Raw genomic sequence first — 18,460 nt, forward strand, 5'->3', positions numbered from 1 at the left:
TAAATTGCTCTGGGCTCAAACAGAGGAAAATAATGCTATATAAATATATGTTATTACTGGTGAAGTGATAAAATTATCTTATGCTTACCAAGTATCCTAGTGTCTTGTCTTGATCATAATTAACTGGTGACATACACGTTGAGTCAGTGCTCTAGGATTTGTGCCCAGAATAAGTCACAAAAACATTGCAGCTTTAGTACAGGAGAAAAGGATGAAGGGGGCTTTTTTTTCTTCCCTTTTTTTCTTCTGGATAAGATATAAAAACTGCCCAGAGCTGGCCCTGTTCAGAAATAGCGAATCAGCCTCCTGGAATTTTTTTTAAGATGTCAACTTCCCTCTCGTATACTTTGGTGAAGACAAAGAATGTCTTAACGTCTGTATTGAAGTCATCATTAAAATAAAAGGAGATCTGTAGACATCAGCTATAAATCATCAAGAAATAGCTTGTGGGTAACCTTTGACACAATTGAACCTACTTGAAATGAGCTAGGGCTGGATTCATTGCCTTTAGTGAAGCCAGTAGGTGGACTAAAGGTCTCCTCTCTCTCTCCCTCTCTCTTTCCATCTCTTACAGTGTTAGCTTCTGGGAGGTGAATGTGTTCTGGCTGAGTGATGGAAATGCATTTCGATGTGTTCTTAAATAGACATTTGTTTTATGTCTGAAAAGAATAGGCCAATCTTAGCAGCATGATGCTGGGGCTATTTGAAAGGTATTTTTTAAGGCAGTTGTCTTCTTTCAGCTTTACAAAAACTATTTTAACCAATTGTTTAGGCTTGAGGAACAGCATGGAATATCTATTGTGTATGGATGTATGCATGTTCTCCAGAATTAACAGGGAAGTGGTAGATAAAAATCTGCCTAATTTTATGTAATAGATTTTTGGCATTCTTGTGATCTGACTTCAAATTCATGCTGAGTTTCTACAGTGTAACAGAAATACTAGTTTGCAGTTGTTAATTTTAATTTCTAAGATGCTAGGTTTTAAAAGGAGCTGAAAGTGTTCAGCATCTCATGGGGACAAACTATGAGTCTTACTAATGAATCCAGCAATTAGTGGTTCATTGTGCCTGCCAGCAATTTGGCCCCGATACCGGTCCTGATGGTGATTTCATTTTTGCTGGTGTGAATCAGGAATAGGATCTGAAGTCTATTCACCAAGGGGGGCTGAATACTTCTTCAACACTGTTCTGCTTGTAATCTGCATTCAGTACTGACAGCAGCAAATAAAAAAAAGGAACTACAAGTTGATTAATATGTTCATTAGGATAATTATATAATATCAATAGTACTTATTAAACTTAAAAGGTTGTAAATGGTGGTGTCTCCCTGCAGTTAGATAAACATATATATGATGTATGCCCACTTTGTATAGAAGAAACCCTTTTCCTAGATTAAAGTACGTATTTTCTCCAATTTTGTAAGTAGAGAAATGAGACAAAAGAGGTGGCCCTTTACTTTCTGTAGCCATTTGCACTTGTGCAAAACACAAAAATTTATATTTGGTAATACTTTATCATAACTTCGCAAAGATGTCAGTGACTGCTTGCAGAAGAAGATTAGATAATGAGTGACTCATTCAAGTTCACAGAGAAAGTTTTTTGGAAAATCAGGAACTGAACCCGAGTCTCTTTGGCATGACCCAAGGAATCAGCAATAAATAAAGGCATGACCACGGCATGGGAAAAGGAAGGACCCTTCCCAACAGGTGTATTCTCAGTAGTTAACCCCACGTATGTAGTTACGAGTGGGGTATAAATATTAAACAAGTCCTTTTTCTATGCATGCAGTGCTCAATGATGGAGCATGTGTTTGCTTTGAACATTCCCTACAGTATGTTAAACTCCCTCCAGTTTCTGGAACTGCTGATTAGATTTCATCTTACTGCTAAAAGGAGGTGAAATGAAAAAATACCCAGCAAGACAGAGTTGTAAAATCATTTTGATTTTAGTGATCTCAGATGTTGTTGATAGCACGCAAGCATTAAAGACAAATGAGTTTTGTGTTGATAGTTTCCCTTTGAAAAGCTATTAGTTGGAAAAACAAATTGTCAAGCAGGTCATATCTACAGTTGCAAAACACATCTTGACATTTTTCTTACAGTTGTATGTATCTATAAATAAAAACAGTGCATGTTATCTTTGCACTACTTATTTGTAGTGCTGCGTACGTTGCTACCTCTCTTCGTGAAAAATCTACCTAGACTACATAGAGATATCCAGAGTCAGGGAAAGCACAGGTGGCTTTTGAAAAGGAATTTCTTAGCCCACTACCAGTTATCCAAGCTGTTTGAAATCTCTTTTCTTTCAAGCTCTTTTGACTTGTTTCTTCTAAAGTTTTCAACAGCTGGGGTTTTTTTGTTTTGTTTTGGGGTTTTTTTTTCCCCTGAATCTTAGAATCTGTGCAGCATCTTTGCTTCTCCTGCCTGACCACAGCAGGAGGAGGGGTCTGTTGCTAATGTGTTTTGATACGGTATGCTTTGGTCTGTATTCTTTTTGAAATTAATTCCTTTTGCAGGTGTGGGGTTAGAGGTGGTGGTGTGCTCCCAGCGAAGGTGTCATCCACCACAGAGAGGAGGTGGGAGGCTTTGATCAGTGTGGCTTCTGTTTTCTTGTTGTTCATTTAAAATGTACCAGTTTGTAATGCTGTTTGGCTTTGCAGGTCCTTGTTTTATTTCCTTCCAAGTCCTTCCCCGTCCTTTCAGGTTTTGTTGTTTTCATTGCTGTTCATTCTGCTTAACATTTACTGGGGATTATTCGTTGGAAGGTGGTGACTCCCAAGTTCAATTTAGACAGCAAACAAAATCCAGTCGAATGGCTATTTTCATTTTTAAACAGCCTTGTTATGGGTGGGAGAGTGCCTTAAACACAACGCCACATGTTTAGGTTTTATTGGGACAGAATTATGTAGCAAGGATTAAAAAAAAAAAAAAATCTAACCGAGACCCAGGCTTCAAGGCATCATGCTTCAGGGCACGGGCCACTCCAGTTTCTACCCAGTGCTAGTTCAGGAATACATGCCACAGATCAAACTGACAACTATCTACTTTTTCTTGCAACTTCTTTTGAAGCAGATGGACGTTTTGGGAGATTCCATACAGTATCAAAAAACCCCCAAAACGCTGGTCTGAATAAGAGTGGCAATTGCTCTGCTCTTCCTTATGACTCAGCTGTTTACTCACTGTGCGAGATTAGGCAAATCATTTAGCCACTTTGTGCCTTATTCTTCCCATTTGTAAAATAAGTCAAAAGCTGTCAGAGTGATTATGAGCTTTAATTAATTAATATTCCTATGGTACACTGGAGAAGTTATTTTTTCCCTCTTGCACTTTACTACTTGCCATGTATTTCAGTGGGGGCAGTTTGGAAGAAGCGTTCTTTCTAGGAAGAATCCTTTCCCCTCCTGTCCCCCACGATTTTGTGATCCTCTCTAATGATTTTTACCTCTTGTGAAGTGATCTGCATGGTTAAAAGCATAAAAAATCAGTTGTCTTCCCCTGAAGATTTGCAGTATCTGCGTCAATCCCTGCTGACCTGTGCCTAACTCATTCTTCCTGCTTAGCAGCTGACTTGAGCCTTCTTAGAGAAGCACTTCCTTAATAGCATTATACCAAATAAATAGGTACAGCAGTGATGTGAGAAATACAGCTGAACAATAATTATTAGAAGCAAAAAGCTAACAACAGGATCCAGGTTTGGCACAAAGTATGGACTAGCAGAATCCGAAGTGGTCAGTCTCTGCACTGGCTCATGTTGTATCTTTACTCATCGTGGACCCTTCTCATTTCAGGCCAAAACTGGCAGGATTTGCTCAGAAAAAGCTTCGCTGAAGTTTTTTTTGTAAAGGAGGCTACGGAGTTAAATTTTTGCTCACTCAGAGATGCAGAGTGAGAAGGAGCTTTTTCGTGATGAGGTACAAGCAAATGCTAAAAGCTCTTTGTTCCTGCAGTTTTGTTTCAGGCTGTACTGAAAATCCACATACTAGGTCCTAAGCAGTGTGGTAAGCCACTCTGACTTCTGCTGGTTTCAGTCTAACAGAAGAGCAAATGCCTGAACAGCAAAGTAACGGCAATAGGAGTAAGTCAGTTACTTTTGTATGGATGAAAATGAATGTTTGAAGTTTGGATCTGAGTTGGGATAAGCATCCATAAGTCGTCCGGTTTCCCTAGAGGTTGATGTGACTGAAAGCTCATCATCAAGCAAAAATAGCCTAGAAATCTCATACCAGCCGCTTTCCTCAAACACATTGTGCTGTTTGTCTGTGGAGATTACCAGGAGACTTCACAAGGATGGTGGGCGTTTTGGCAGTCCAAAGCCAGCCAGGAGCTGCAAGTGTGGTTTGGAGGATGCTTCTCTGAGGATTTGAGAAACTAAATGAATGAATTTTGGGTAAACACATACCAGCCTGCTCGTTTTGCTAAGCTGCATGCCCTGGTGTATTCTGTTGGCCAAACAGCCTGCCTTGAGCTCCACAAGACCCCAAAGAGCTAGGTCCCAGCGCAGCACTTGTCTTTCCTAAGAGTTTTACAGAGTTGCTTTTAGGGTTCTGTGTGCAGAGTTCTGACCAGTTGCTACACAAAATTAAGGGCTTTGCCCCAGGCCATTGTTGGATGTAGGCTTTGAAGAGGACTTACGTAGCTCTCTCCACAGACACTGCTTTTAGGCTGCCCTGAAGCTGAAATAGCCCGCGCTCTTCCATGTCTGAGCTAGCTGGAGGACTAAAATGATCCTAGACTTGTTTGGCATTTGGTCCTCGGTGATTTCAGCATCTATATTCTGTGGCTTGTAGAATAGAGCGATACTACAGAGTAAGTGCTGTGCATCAGATAAAAAAGTTGTAGGGAGGAGGGCAAGGCATCCAGCTCCTAGGACCTTCCGTGTATATAGACAGGTCATTTTGCATGCTCCTCTTTTGTTCTTCCTATATCTGTTTGTGAATCCTGCATACAATTTCGGGAAACGACAGTGCTAAATACAAAGGGAAAACCACCCAGCAGCTCCCTTATTTTACTGTGACAACATGTGGACTAGACAAAATCAAAGCTTGGGGTTTCCAGGGCAGCAAATTAGTCCTTGTAACTGCAGCCTTCTTTCCTGGCAGGTAGGCTTCCTGTAAAGAAAAATGAAAGGGGAAGATATTAGAGATCTTTCGGAGAGGACAAAGTCCCCAGAGAATATTTTCACCGAGAGCCCCTAGTGTTGTAAAAAAGGACTGGGAAAAAATCCTCTCTGTCCCTGGTACTACAAAACAGATTAAGTTGGTGTGTTCCTGCACCACTTTTCCCCATGAACAGGAATGGAGACTGTGCAAGAATACTCCCAGTGTATAAATCAGCATTTAGGAGTAATTTATTCCTTGAGTAGTCCCCTAAAAGAAGCAGATGAGAGAACGAAAAGAATATTTGTCAAAAATATAAGGCAGCTCAGTTCCCCCCTTTGTTTTGAGTCTCATGTATAAGAGTATTCAGGCACTATCCATAAAGACTGGAAGTACTAACTTTGGTTGGGTAACGTGCTAAGTCCAGAAAGTGTCTACCTTCTGAGAGCAACACGTTCAGGAAAAGATACTCAGCAAAGCAACACCATAAAAAAATCTGCTCTGGATATAGATAGAAATCCAGGCTGAGTTGTCTCTGCAGCTATCTATCACAGAAGGAAAAGTGTGCGCTTTGCAGAATCAGAAAGAAAGAAGACAGTTCTTCCTAATATTTGCCCTCTGCCTTGTCTTCGATGCCTTTTTGTTTTCCTTTCTGACAAGAGTCTAGTTGTGCCTTCTGCTTTTGGCACTGAAACTCATGGGCAAGAGTAGGATAAACTGACTTCTCTGAACCCGAAGAATAATTCTGTTGTGTTTATTATGATATCATAACCAAGATGCCTGTTTATATGTCTCCATCTCTTTTTCTATGTAGTTAGAGAAATTTCCACCTTTGCAGGAAGGGACACATTATTCTTAATCAAAACTTGAGAATGTGGCAGGAGGAGGTACAGCTGCAGATGAGCATTATCTAATTCACCCATCCTGTCATGTGAACATCCCTGCTTAATTTAATACAATTATTTCATCAGTGAGGATAATATCAGCAGCATGATTCATTTATACAACATGTTTCACAACTGCCTTTACCTTTCGGCTTCTTATTATCACTACTGATAATTTCACCATGAGTGGCTTCAGAGGAAGGGGAGGGGATGTGAAGGAAGCTGCCAGTATCTTTGTGTGAGTGTGTGGGCAGCCGTAGGCTTGAGGGACAGTGATGCCAAAGGATTTTCTTTGTATATATGCTGTTGCACCTTGATTTCTGATATATTTTGGTTAGGCATTTCTGGATTAGGAAGAGACTGAATGGATAAGCCACTGACTGGCTGCATTGTTCAGTGGGCAACAATAGCATCGTTGTCTTCTGCCCCAGACATGCCAGTAAGTGCTCTGTATTTTGCATTTCTGTTGTAACGAAGATCTGCAGGAAACAGAACTAGGGTTGGGGAATGAGGCTTTGTTTCTGGTGAGGTGGCAGAGGCATTCTTTTAGAAACCCCCTCTCCGGCTTCTATTTCTAACTCATTTGGCTGTAATTTGTACTGTCAAGGTCATTTAAATAGGCAGCAAGATGTGGCAAATGTGTTCCCAGAGGTCATGAAAAGCCTCTTTAGTAGAGCACGCTAGGCTGTGCTTATGCCAGGTCATTTAAGCACATTTGTATTGCCAGTCAGATGATACACAGAGTAGTTCATGATTTTGTAATAAACGGTGCAACCTGGACCTTCAGTGTGTGCCACAGTGGGATACAGCACTTGGATTTAAATGACAGTACAATAATTCAGTAACTGTATTTTAATAGTATACTAATCTTTAAAATATATGAAAAGAAGTGAGATTATGAAATCCAAATGAATCATCTGTGTTCTTACCCACCACCACCCTTTTTTTCTCTCTCTGAGACTGGTTCATTCATGTGGGCTATCAGTCTTTTATTCAGCTCTTAGTGTTGAAATAGTGCCATTTTTAATAAACGGTTTAGAGAGATTCTCAAAATCAGATTTTATTCCCATCTTTTTCCATATCCATTCTCCATAGAGATAAATTAACCTTTTATCTTAGGAAGAAGTAAATAGAGACAGCATGATTGAAAGATTAGAAAAGACACTGTTTCAGCCAACTATTTGCCACACTGGTGACTGCGAGTCAGAATTCCTGGGTCTGTCTGAAACTCTGTCACTACCTTACCGTATGACTGTGACCAAATCCTTTCCTTTTCTCTCTCTTTCATTTTTCCCTCCCATAGTAATAAGCACTTTGTGTTTACCTAGCATTTTACCTTTTGAAAGGATCATACAAACCTTATAAAAGCAGTTTGATGCACACTCAACTTACCAGCAGTATTTCTGTTTAAATGTTGCTTGTCAGGCACTTACATTTGGAGATTTCCAGTGACTGATGCTTAAATACGAAAGCTCAAAGTTATACAAATCCAGGTTGAGTGAAGCTACAAAATACAGCTCTTGTATATTTTGTTTACCCCCCGAATTCTGGTGTAGATGCAGCGTTCTTCTTTCTTCCCTTGTATGTCTAGAGGTCAGCTGGGAAAAAAGTCCAGAGCAAATCAAGAATTTAAAGTTCTTCGAGCTCCAAAGTTTTGGTTAATGACCAAAGTCTTCCTATCCTGGGAAGCAAACCACCAGCTCGCCCTAAAATAGCGACTCTTCTGACACTGCTGTGATACAGGGGATGGGAATCTCTTTACCAATGCTTTGCTCTTGCTGTGGGTACTTCATTTTATTAGCCCTCTGTCGTGTGTTTTCGCTTATGCTTTATTCTCCACTTTTTTTTTGTGTGTGTGTTTTGTTAGACAAATGTGCTACTTTAAAGGAAACATTTCATAACCTTTAATCAAGATGATATTTTACTTTCATCACATCTGTGTTTATATTATTACAAGCCTTTTGGGTCTTAACGTCCTCTGGTCTAAGCATTAATCGTTTTGGCTGATATATAAATAAATGTTTGACTTATGTTTAACTCTTTAAAAAATACTGGCTTGAAAAAAAAACCCTTATCAATGGCATCTTAGAATAACTGCATGTCAAAAACAGACGGGGACCCATCAATACCGAGCTTTCTCTAATAAAAACTAAACACAGGGAGTAGTTCTAGATTCTGTGATCCCACTGTATAAAATCAAATCTCCTGGCTGTTGAAAGATACCATCTACCTGGAGTGAACATGCTACATCTATTTTTTTTCTTTTTATTACTCTTATTTGCCCTAGCTGTCATGCTGCACTTATACACAGCCTTGATATAACTGAGAGTGAAGCCTGCTAATCTATAATGTGGCAGAATGTTAGCTGGGAGATTTTATAGTTAAAAATAAAGGTAAGCCAACACCTAATTCTTCTTGTGGTTACGCAGGCGCAAATCAATAATGAAGACAGTATAGTTCTTGATTTAAACTGGAAGAGCAGAGAATTTTGAATTTATGTCTGCAGATAGGAAAAAGAGTAAAATGGCTCACTGAGTATAGGAGTGAAGATCCTAACAGTCATCTTCACACTTAACACAATTGTATATTACTACCTGTCTCCCAGATATTTTTTAGTCTCCCATAGAATAAATCAGTGTAGTTCCACTGTGGTAAAGGAAGTGACTTAAATTATTATCAACTCATGATCCAACGTAGGATTTCTAAACTCTGACTGAATTTTTAATGTGTTTGACTTCCAGTGAGGTTTGAGAATGCTCTTCGAAATAACAGAAGTAAAAATGTTATGAAGACCAAACAGTGAAGTAATATCATTTTGTAAATACATATAGTAGCTGAAAATTGTTTACTTATCCTCCTTTATGAGAACCAAGCTTCTGTGACCTCCGATTAATTTACCATTAGCCTGAACACACAATGAAAGTGAATGAAGGGGCAATTTGGAATGACATTTATCAGCTCTGGAACTGTCGACATCTATTATTTCCACAAGGCCTTATACTTCTTGGCTCCAGAGAAGGCTGTGCTGACTTGAATGAGGAAGAGCATTGTTACTACCAGGAAGAGTTACAGTGCAGACAGCTTCATTGCTGGATGCCTACGGTGGAAAAAAACACCTCCCCCGTTTCTAACTTGCATTAAATGAGACCAAAACCACTGTTCTGTAGTGGACTTGTACAAGACCTTGCCTTCACACCAGGCTAAAAAAAGGGAACAGAAGAACTGAGGAAAGGGAAAAGGAGTGAGAGAAGGGAAGGAAATAAATTTCATAGAGACAGGATAGCCGAGGGATTGAGTCAGAAGGACGAGACTGAAAAAAACCTTTCAGTATGAGGATGCAGGTTGGAATCAAAGCTGACGTTGCAGTGAGTGAGAGCCATTCCCATCAGGAACGGGTTGCTGCTCCGTATGAACTGAAGTGCTGCTCTCGGTCATTTCCAGCGGCCAGAGAGCACACTGCAGCTTTTAGTACCATATCTGAAGCTAATCAGCCCCTTTTGTTGAGACTTACAACAGAGGTCAAGAATTGAATATACATGGAAACTAACCCCTCTTGGATTGAACCAAAGCAAGTCTGTGGGCAGGTTTGCATTGCTTCTGATACCGTCTTCCAAATGGATGACTTTGCTCTTCAGGGATCCTTGTCTAGCACAGGGTCGCTGTGTTTGGTTGGTTTGTTGGCTAGTTTGTACTTACACTTTTTTGCAACTATCTCACTACTGATTTTACAACATTATAGTTGCACTGTTGTGGGATTTTATTTTTTTCTTAAATTGAAATCGGTGGAACAGCAGAGCAAGTCCCCTTCCATTTGGCTAATATGCTAATCTATTTTATTCTAATACAGATGGATTTGTATTTCTGTAAAGTAACAAGTACCTTCTTAAAATGTGAAATGCTGGTTGAACTCGGTGACGTTTTTTAACCCCGCGGCTTAAGTCTCCTAGAAGATCAACAGAACTCTGCCTTCTAAGTGCCTAAGTCACTTCTGAGAATACAGAATATAGGCTTCTAAGTCCATTTTATGCATTGATTTTTTTCCCCCTTTATGTTATGCACAAGTTGCATCTAGGATGGCTTAAATACTACTTTAAGGATGACAGCTTTGTCGACGATGTCCCTGATAGATTTCTTTGCTAAGCTTTAATTTATTTTTAACCATGACTATTACAAAAGTGTAGAAATAATCAAATAACAAAAGTGCTTTGCTCAGAGCTTGCTTCTTTAAGGTAGTGGAAAAGTTATATGACAGTGCTTTGCAGAATTGTCCTGTGTTTGGAGATGTACATCTACATCATGCTTCCACAAGGGATAGGCAACTATAAAATTCCTTCTTTACTGCAGCACACCACCCTCTGTGGAAAAGAATCAGCATTATATGATAGTAGTTACAGGTATCTTAGTGGTAACAGTAAAACACTCAAACATTATGAGTCTAATTCCAGTCAGCTTTGCATTGCTGTAAGTTAGGAATAATGCTATAACAGTGAATGTGCTTACAACTTAGGGAGATCAGAATCAGCTTCTTCAGTGCCTAGAGCCGAAACCCAGTTGTGTGACGTAACACTTCCTCTAGCTAAAGGGTGGCTTTCCTAAGTCACAGTGTCAGAGGAAAGCTAAGCTAATAGGTGACAGTTGGATCTAATACCATATCCATTAGTTCTGGTTATTTAAAAGTCAGTTAAAATCACTTCTAAAATATCTCCCTCGCTGTAAAGCTTTTTCTTCCTTCCCTGGTTTTTTTGCCCCTTATGTACTTTATTGTGGTCGAACAAAAATACATGACTTGGAATTTTAATGTGTTTTATAGCACTGTCTGTTACTCTGTGTAATCAAGCCAGGTTTAGGAATAATTCCAGTTACCCTGCAAAAAATGTCACCCAATTTTTCTATTTTTACATAATAATAATTACTGAAATCTTGAAGTCCGGCTCTGCAGATGATGAAAAAATCTAGGGGCTTATGCAAAATTATCCACATTGTTTCAAATTTTGTGGAAAGAAAGGGCAGGTTCTTCCTGCTCTCTTGTTGTGGTGGAAGAAAAGTATTTATTACCTATGATATATTTGTGCTTGGAATTCTAAGCCTGGGAAGTTCAGAGAAAAGCACAAATTAAAAAAAAAAAAAAAAGAAAAAACCCAACTGAAAACCCATTCACTCAAACACATTTGCCCAATTTGGGTGGTGGTGGTTGAATTCTAAGTGAAAATGCTCTTCAGTTCTTATTTAATTAATCCACATCAAGTTTAAAATAAAATAACAATAAAATGTAACTGTAAAAATGCTCTTCATTTTCATCATAGAAACATACATCTTGTTGACGTGAATAATTTCTTCAGAGACAGTTCTTGCATACAAAGTGCAAATGAAGGATGTTCTCTGATCGTGTCATGCTAATTTTCCAGTTTATCAGTCATCTCAGTTCCACACTGAAACGACAAGATGGTATCACATTTGATCTTAATATATATCATACAACCTTTTGGATTTAGAAGTTCATATGAGCTGAAAACAACTGTCTTTGCCTGGACAGTGGTGTGCCAACAGCAGTTTTTTAATAACATTCTTTTTTCTTCTGCTCATCATAGGATGAAGTGGCCCAGCCTCTGAACCTTTCAGCCAAACCCAAGACATCAGATGGCAAGTCTCCCACATCACCCACCTCTCCTCATATGCCAACTCTGAGAATAAATAGTGGGGCCAGTGCACTAAAATCCTCCGTGCCAGCAACATTAGCTAGTCCTTCAGCCAGAGCTAACACAATAGGTAAGCTCAGTTTCATTTGTCCCTCCTTATAACAATTAATAGATGTTATTGGAAAGTGGGCATTTGTCAGCCAGTGCCAGACAGTGGTCTAGGAGCTGTCACGGGTTGACCATAATACTACATTTGTTGATGTCAGTAAAGAAACTCCCACAGACTTACCATTTCAGGAGGCGTATCTTAACTTCTGTAGACTCAGAAAACAAAGACCTGTGTTATTTCAGATATTGCTTTATCAATAAAAGTTAGTAAATGCTGTTTGTTTAATGGCATACATTAAAGACAGTGACCTGTCTAATGGTGGGCATTAAAGACCCATGATGTTGTACTATGTCATCTAAAAGTGATGGATAAACTTTAAAAAAATTCCCCTTAAGTTAAAAGTCTACATATGCAAATACATCTTTGCAAAATTACAGGTTTAATCCTTAGTCTGCTAAAAAGCTGTACAGAACATTATTTTACCTCGATCTAATATGCAAAACAATCACCAGGTTCATTCAAAAAACCAAGTTTGATGATGTATCTTGCAAAAAGTCTTGACTGGCTGTTTTTAACATTGTTCCACAAAATAGCGTTAATTCTTCCTCCTGTCAAAATTACCTCTTTGCCTAAAAGCCATCTAAATAATAACAATCCTAGTGGTGATTTTACAAGTCTGATGTGTTAAAGGGACTTTTCTTTGTGTGTATAAGTAAAATGTGTACACACCCCATTCTTCATCCTTCTAACTGAAACATTTTATTCCATGAAGTGATTTAATATAACCTGAATTAAGATCTCAGGATGTAAATCAAGCTCTGTTTAGGAAATTTAAGTGAGGTAGATTGTTGTATCTTTGCTACTGTGTGTCTTGCTGCTCCTAAAACATCTGCTGGCCACTCTCAGAGATGACAAGAAGAACAAAAGAAGCCATAGGTCCAACCTGTCAGAAGCTGTTTCTGTGATATCTCAGTGCTATGTAGTAAAATTTTGTATCTTTATGGGTCTCTCACAAGTTCTCTGTAGTCCACATTCTACCTACATAGACACCAGGAAAACCCATAGTTATGTCCAAAGTTCAAAACAGATCTACCTCCCACTGTATTACTCTCCCACTGTGCATACATGATTATTGCTCATGTTGATGATGGTTACGTATATCAGACAGAGAATATGCTTCTATGCCTTTTAGAAAAGAAAATAACTTTATTTGTTAGGACATCTTACAATTATATAAATTATATAAATATATTGTAAATATCACATTGTTAATTGTTAATGCATATGTTATTATTAGCCCTACACTCTTTAAATGTGGTAGGTAATACTGTATTTAATCTTTAATTTGCTTGGCCCTACTGCTCTCCATGTACAATGCATCGAGTTTCAATTTTTTCACATTCATTTTTTTGTCCCTAATAGAGTGAGCATCACATTTAGATGTTAGATGTGGAGTTAAGTATCTGACCTGCATCTCAGTGGCAGGACATCTCTTGTTCTCTCCTCTCCAACCTTCTTTCCCTACACACCTGATATTTTTCATAGGTTTAAGACCCCCACAATTTACTTCTTTTAACAAAATGCAGATTTTGAAACGCTGTACCTGTAATGAGTGATAAGGTAATTGGATAAAAGCTGTGAGGACGAATGGAGCTTTAAAGGTCACTCTTGTAAGAAGAATTAATGTGTTATACCATTAATAAACCATAGAAAACTGTGGAGCAAAAGATAACATACTTAAGTTATTGTTAATGACATAGAGTTCACTGCTGTATATCTCTCAGCTACAAATATAGAAAGTGACTTTTTGAGGTTGCTGAGCAGTGTCACTGTGCATACTGTATATATAAGATAAGCAGTCTTTAACTGGTGCAGGAGCTGGACAGACATGGCCTACTTGTAACAAAGGTCTATCCTTTAATGGAGAGCTGGAAGAACGAAAAGCTTGTGAACACTGCAGAGTATTTTCCTGCTAACTGCTAGGTCAGATCCAACCAAAGTTACAGCAAGTAAAACTCATTACCATGATAAAACCATGTGGTGGTCTTAAAAACGTGTGCATACAATTTCAAATCACCCTCCAGTAGGAGCTACGCCATGAAAAAATTTTGATAGCCTTTTTAGCAAAGGGACTAAGGTCTCTCAAAATGGTAGAGAAACCGGATTACTTTTTTATCTTGAGAGATGGATCCCTCCAGGAAAGGTCACTGGGAAGCATGCGGTCATTTGCCAGACGGTTACTTCCACCATTTGAATGACTGGAGCTGTCAGTGCAAGGCACAAGTTGTCTCTCCTCAGCGTGCACACCCCACCTTGCTGGGATGCAGCTGAGCTGTCACTTCTCACTGCCACTAACTTCAAATTAAAACCGTTCTCTGAAAGCGGTTCTTCAGGCTGCTCCCGAGCCTGTGACATGGAGAAATGCTCATGTATTGTTCAGCTGTCTTTGGAGGACGTAAACTTGCAGCCTCCTATGATTAAGAGTGTAGCCGCATTCAGGCGTACAGATATGTAGTCCTTTTCTAGCGCTATCCTTATAGCATATAAATTACGCTACAGACTGAGCCGTCACAAATGTCGTGGCTTCATGTATGACTTTAAATCCAAGCATTTCTTTTTGGGAACAGGCATATGTCCGTGTACTAAAAACAGAAACAACTTCTCTCTGCCCTTTGCCATTATCTTCAACATCTCTATGCTAGTTTGGCAATCCTTGTAACTAAGTGCATTTTATGTAATGCAGTTCCCCTCTCTGTCAATAATTCACCACCTACCCTAAACAACAATAATTTACATTCAACTCGCTTCTATATTAATCATTTCCCTGCACACCAGCCTCTTGGCAGCTACTGAAAAACATAAGGAGTGCTTGCTTTTATTCACTGTCATGTGCCAAACTGTCTCAAAGATAGCAGTATTCAGGAAAAGCCAAATAGTCTGGAGAAGGGCATGAATTCCAGTTCCTAGGCAAATTCGGCTGTATTACAGATTGAAAGTATTATACCTAGCCTAATCAAGAGCACAACCAGCAGTAATACTACTGTTTGTTTGTTTGTTTGTTTGCTTCCTTTTTAATTTATTCTGACTACATGCAAGCTTGATCAGTAACAGATGCAAAGTGGGGAAGAAACCAAGCAAGTTGATAAAATGGAGGTGAAAAAAAAAAATCAGCTGGTAGCACCGTGCTGGTGCAGGTTATATCCTTCCTTATGCTGGGAAAGCTGGAATTACTGGAATTCCATTGGCTGGGAATTACTGAACGGGGTCATTTGATAAAAGCAATGTGGCTCGAGTTATTTCCTATAAAACTCTGAGGGTTCCTGGGTATTTAGCCAAAAGCTAACCGTTAGTACAATTAACAACAGTCAAACCACACAGAAACTTTTCTTTCTAGTTTTTGCGCGCCAAGGAAGACGGGAATACCAGTCCCATTCTGTCTGCAATCTAAAAAAACAACAATAAAAACCCAAACCAAACTAAAATCCTGACAGCAGCACAGCACTGAACTAATCTGACATCAGCTTCTTCCCCTGAAATGTTTTAAGCAGCAAGACAATGTCCTGCGTTTTTTGGCAATCAGCGGATCAGATAGAAGAGTCTAGCAATACAACAAGGATGTGTAATCTGACATGATTAGACAAGGCTCTTTAGGAACAGAACATTCATAATTGAGACAAAGAAAGAGTATTAATAACACTTTCCTAACACGGCAGTTAGCCATTTTATATTTCCTTTCTTTAATCTTAGTGTTTTTCAACAAATCATGGGATTTAATAGCGTGTTTTGGCAGATTAGAGGATTTATGGCCCAGATGTTTTTTGTTCTAAAAATGGATTAGGGTGTAAAGTTTGCTGGAATCCATGGAACATGTTGAGGCAAGCCGGTCATTTTGTGTGTGATTAGTGCCTGCCTTCTGTCTCACAGTCCCTCCATCTGTCACAATTCACCAATGGATCTGGTTAGATTTAGCCTCATGTCACAAACAGAAGTCCCTTTTCTGGGCAATTTCATATTACAGATTCATTTTATGCCGTTTTTATGCCCTAGTTAAAAGACAGAAAGAAGTGTGTGCGTGCGCGCGCGTGTGGGGATGTGGAGAGGGGGAGGGAGATTGATAGATATTAGCCTCTCCTTTAATGTTTGAAAAATAGACTGGGGCTTGGAGTCTCCCATCAGTATTCTATCCTACAAATCACATGCAGATCATAATAAGTATAATCTACAGTACGCTAAAGGAAAAAAATGACAAAGTGTCACATTTAAAATTAAATAGTATTAGCTGTGCCGGTGATGCTTGTAACATTTTAAAAGGAAATAATTCAGTGACTACTAAGGCTAAGCCCTAGGCTGTGAATTTGCAGCAAAACAGTGGACATTTGACCTACTATTAGCAGCATGAATAGGAGTGGGAATGTAGGTCCGTGTAGCTGTGGTTTCTTACACGTTTCTGAATGACAGGTGGTGGTGGGGAGCATTCAGTGGATGAGGTTTCTCTTCCCAGCCATTATGCATTTCATATCTATAGCAAACCACCGCCACCTGTGGTTTATTTTAATGCACTCACAAGTTTTAAGAAGGGGAAGAATGAAATGGTCTGTTTTTAAGAGTTTGGGATTGCTGGCGTGATCAAAGCTTCCCCTAACTGTTATCCAGTTACATCCTGCTGCATACAAACCACAGGGCTAACCTCTGCAGCGTCAGGGAAATATTGAAACTAATGGGATCAAATATCAGGACAATGATTTTGGCACTGAGGTTTCCCATGCTTTCTATCCAGGTGGCTCTGTCATAACAGTAACAGAATTACAAAGCACGGATGGGTTTCTGGGCATTACCTTTTAACTCCTTCTCATTAATAATGATAAACTATTGGTGTATTTCATTGAGGAAAGCTAAAGCGTTTTCTTGTAACTTTCTTTTTTTAAGATATCCTTTCTTCTATCACGTCGTCAGGTTATTTAAATGACCACGATGCTGTTACCAAGGCAATCCAGGAGGCCCGACAGATGAAGGAACAACTTCGGAGGGAACAACAGGTGCTGGATGGGAAGGTGGCCGTTGTGAATAGCCTGGGTCTCAATAACTGCAGGACAGAAAAGGTGAGTTTCCCAGACTCCCTTTGCAAAGGGTCAGAGATTGCATGTGGCTCTTCTTACAGATACATAGGTTCTTCCTCCTTTTTTCCCCCCTTTTTTCTTGCTCTGTTTTCTTCTTCCCCATTTTTAAACAGAATAGTTGTTCTCTTTCAGAAAAAGTGAAAAGTAAATTGAAAACCACAACCAAAAGCTGACATGAGAGAGAGACCTAGAGACCCTTGGGGAAGAGGGGGGTGGAGGCAGAGATAGTTAAAGCCCTCACGAGAACTTTGGAAGCCACTAATTCTCTGTTCCAGCCTGTCAGCGTGTATTATGAGAAGGTGATCTTGGAAATCTCTGGGTCTAAGTGGAAATCTTTCTTTATGGAAATGCTTACATGTGTTTGTGAGATGAGCTGGATTTGAAAATATTCAGGCTTCTTTAGGAACATAAGCTTTGCTGATACTTAGGCTGAGCTTCTGGGTATTTAGCCTTGTGAGGTTGTCATATAAGATATTTTGTGACCACTGCAATGTAGCACTGTCGTGTCACATTAGATGACTTAACAAAATGGAAAAAATGGAGAATTGACAACACAAACTGAACCAAATATTTGCAGTGAGACTTAGAAGCAGCAGAACGTTGGAGCCTTACCACCTTCTACTTTTGAACTGGCCTGTGAAGTTGTGCTATAACAGAATATTGACAAAGTGAATATTCTCTAGTAAAATTTGTATGTACTGTAACGGTCGCGTATGTCAAAGAGGTTGTGATTTGCTGCTTTTCTCTGGAAATACCTGATGTCTTTCTGTCCACTGCCCTGGCTTATGGAGGATAAATAGACCTGCCAGTCCTTGCTGCCACATTTATAGTGAGCTGTCCTTGTAATACTGCCACCTAAGATATACATCCGAACTCTTGTGTGCATCTCAACATCGTATGCTTAGCAAGACTTTTTCCTCAATTTCTCTCTTCCCTTGCAATATTTTCTGAGATGATACAGCCTTCATCCTGCAGTACAACAAAGATTACCATTGTTGCATTTGGTGTAAACTGAATTTTATTGAAACCACTTCTAGTGGCTTTTCACTGTGAGGCCTTGTGTGACTCACTGGGATAGGCAGATAAATAGAATGAATAAAAATGATCAGCTATTTAGGAGAAACTTGAAAGTCAGTCATCCTAGGAAGCTTGTGAGTCAAACAATATTGTCCAGAATGAGCAGATTGCTAATTTGGATAGCTTTCCATTTTCCCTGTTTTTAGATGGAGTTTGATCAATAAGCTGTGAGAAGCCAGCAGCCTGGGTAATGAATGTTAAATGTACATGTGAGTCTCTCACTACTGTACTTTTTTCATCAGCCTATCCTGGGTGTAAGTGATGTAGAAATGACTCCAATTTCGTGCACTTTCTTGAGAGGAAGGGGAAGGAAAAAAGAGGTCAGTGTAATAGGTATCTGGCGGTACATACAATCTATCTTAGAAGAATAAGAGCGCTGGTATGGGGAGAGAGAAAGAAAGAGAGGGATGGAGCATGTTTACGGCATTTCACGTAGAAGAGTACCAGAAGGGAAAAGGGAAAAGCAGAGTGTCAGATATAAGAAGAAGTGATCACAAGCACAAAGGAATTTATATTCAAATATTTAAGCATTCTTGAAAGGA

At 39.3% G+C, this 18,460-nt stretch overlaps 1 protein-coding gene across 22 annotated transcripts in view; it reads left to right on the top strand.

The window, feature by feature from the left end:
- The window catches only part of SOX5 (SRY-box transcription factor 5), a 645,708-nt gene that overhangs the window by 600,303 nt on the left and 26,945 nt on the right, over positions 1-18,460 (top strand). For 19 of the 22 annotated variants that reach the window (XM_087765890.1, XM_087765888.1, XM_087765887.1 and 16 more), the window contains 2 exons: positions 11,568-11,745; positions 16,651-16,823. In XM_087765890.1, coding sequence (XP_087622016.1) covers positions 11,568-11,745; positions 16,651-16,823 — 351 coding nt within the window. The remainder of the gene's footprint in view (positions 1-11,567; positions 11,746-16,650; positions 16,824-18,460) is intronic. The other 3 variants (XM_087765899.1, XM_087765879.1, XM_087765881.1) reach the window with 1 other exon arrangement.

Source organism: Nipponia nippon, unplaced genomic scaffold, assembly GCF_047370975.1.
Source record: "Nipponia nippon isolate SJK-2023a ecotype South Korea unplaced genomic scaffold, ASM4737097v1 scaffold_3, whole genome shotgun sequence".
NCBI classification, from domain to species: domain Eukaryota; kingdom Metazoa; phylum Chordata; class Aves; order Pelecaniformes; family Threskiornithidae; genus Nipponia; species Nipponia nippon.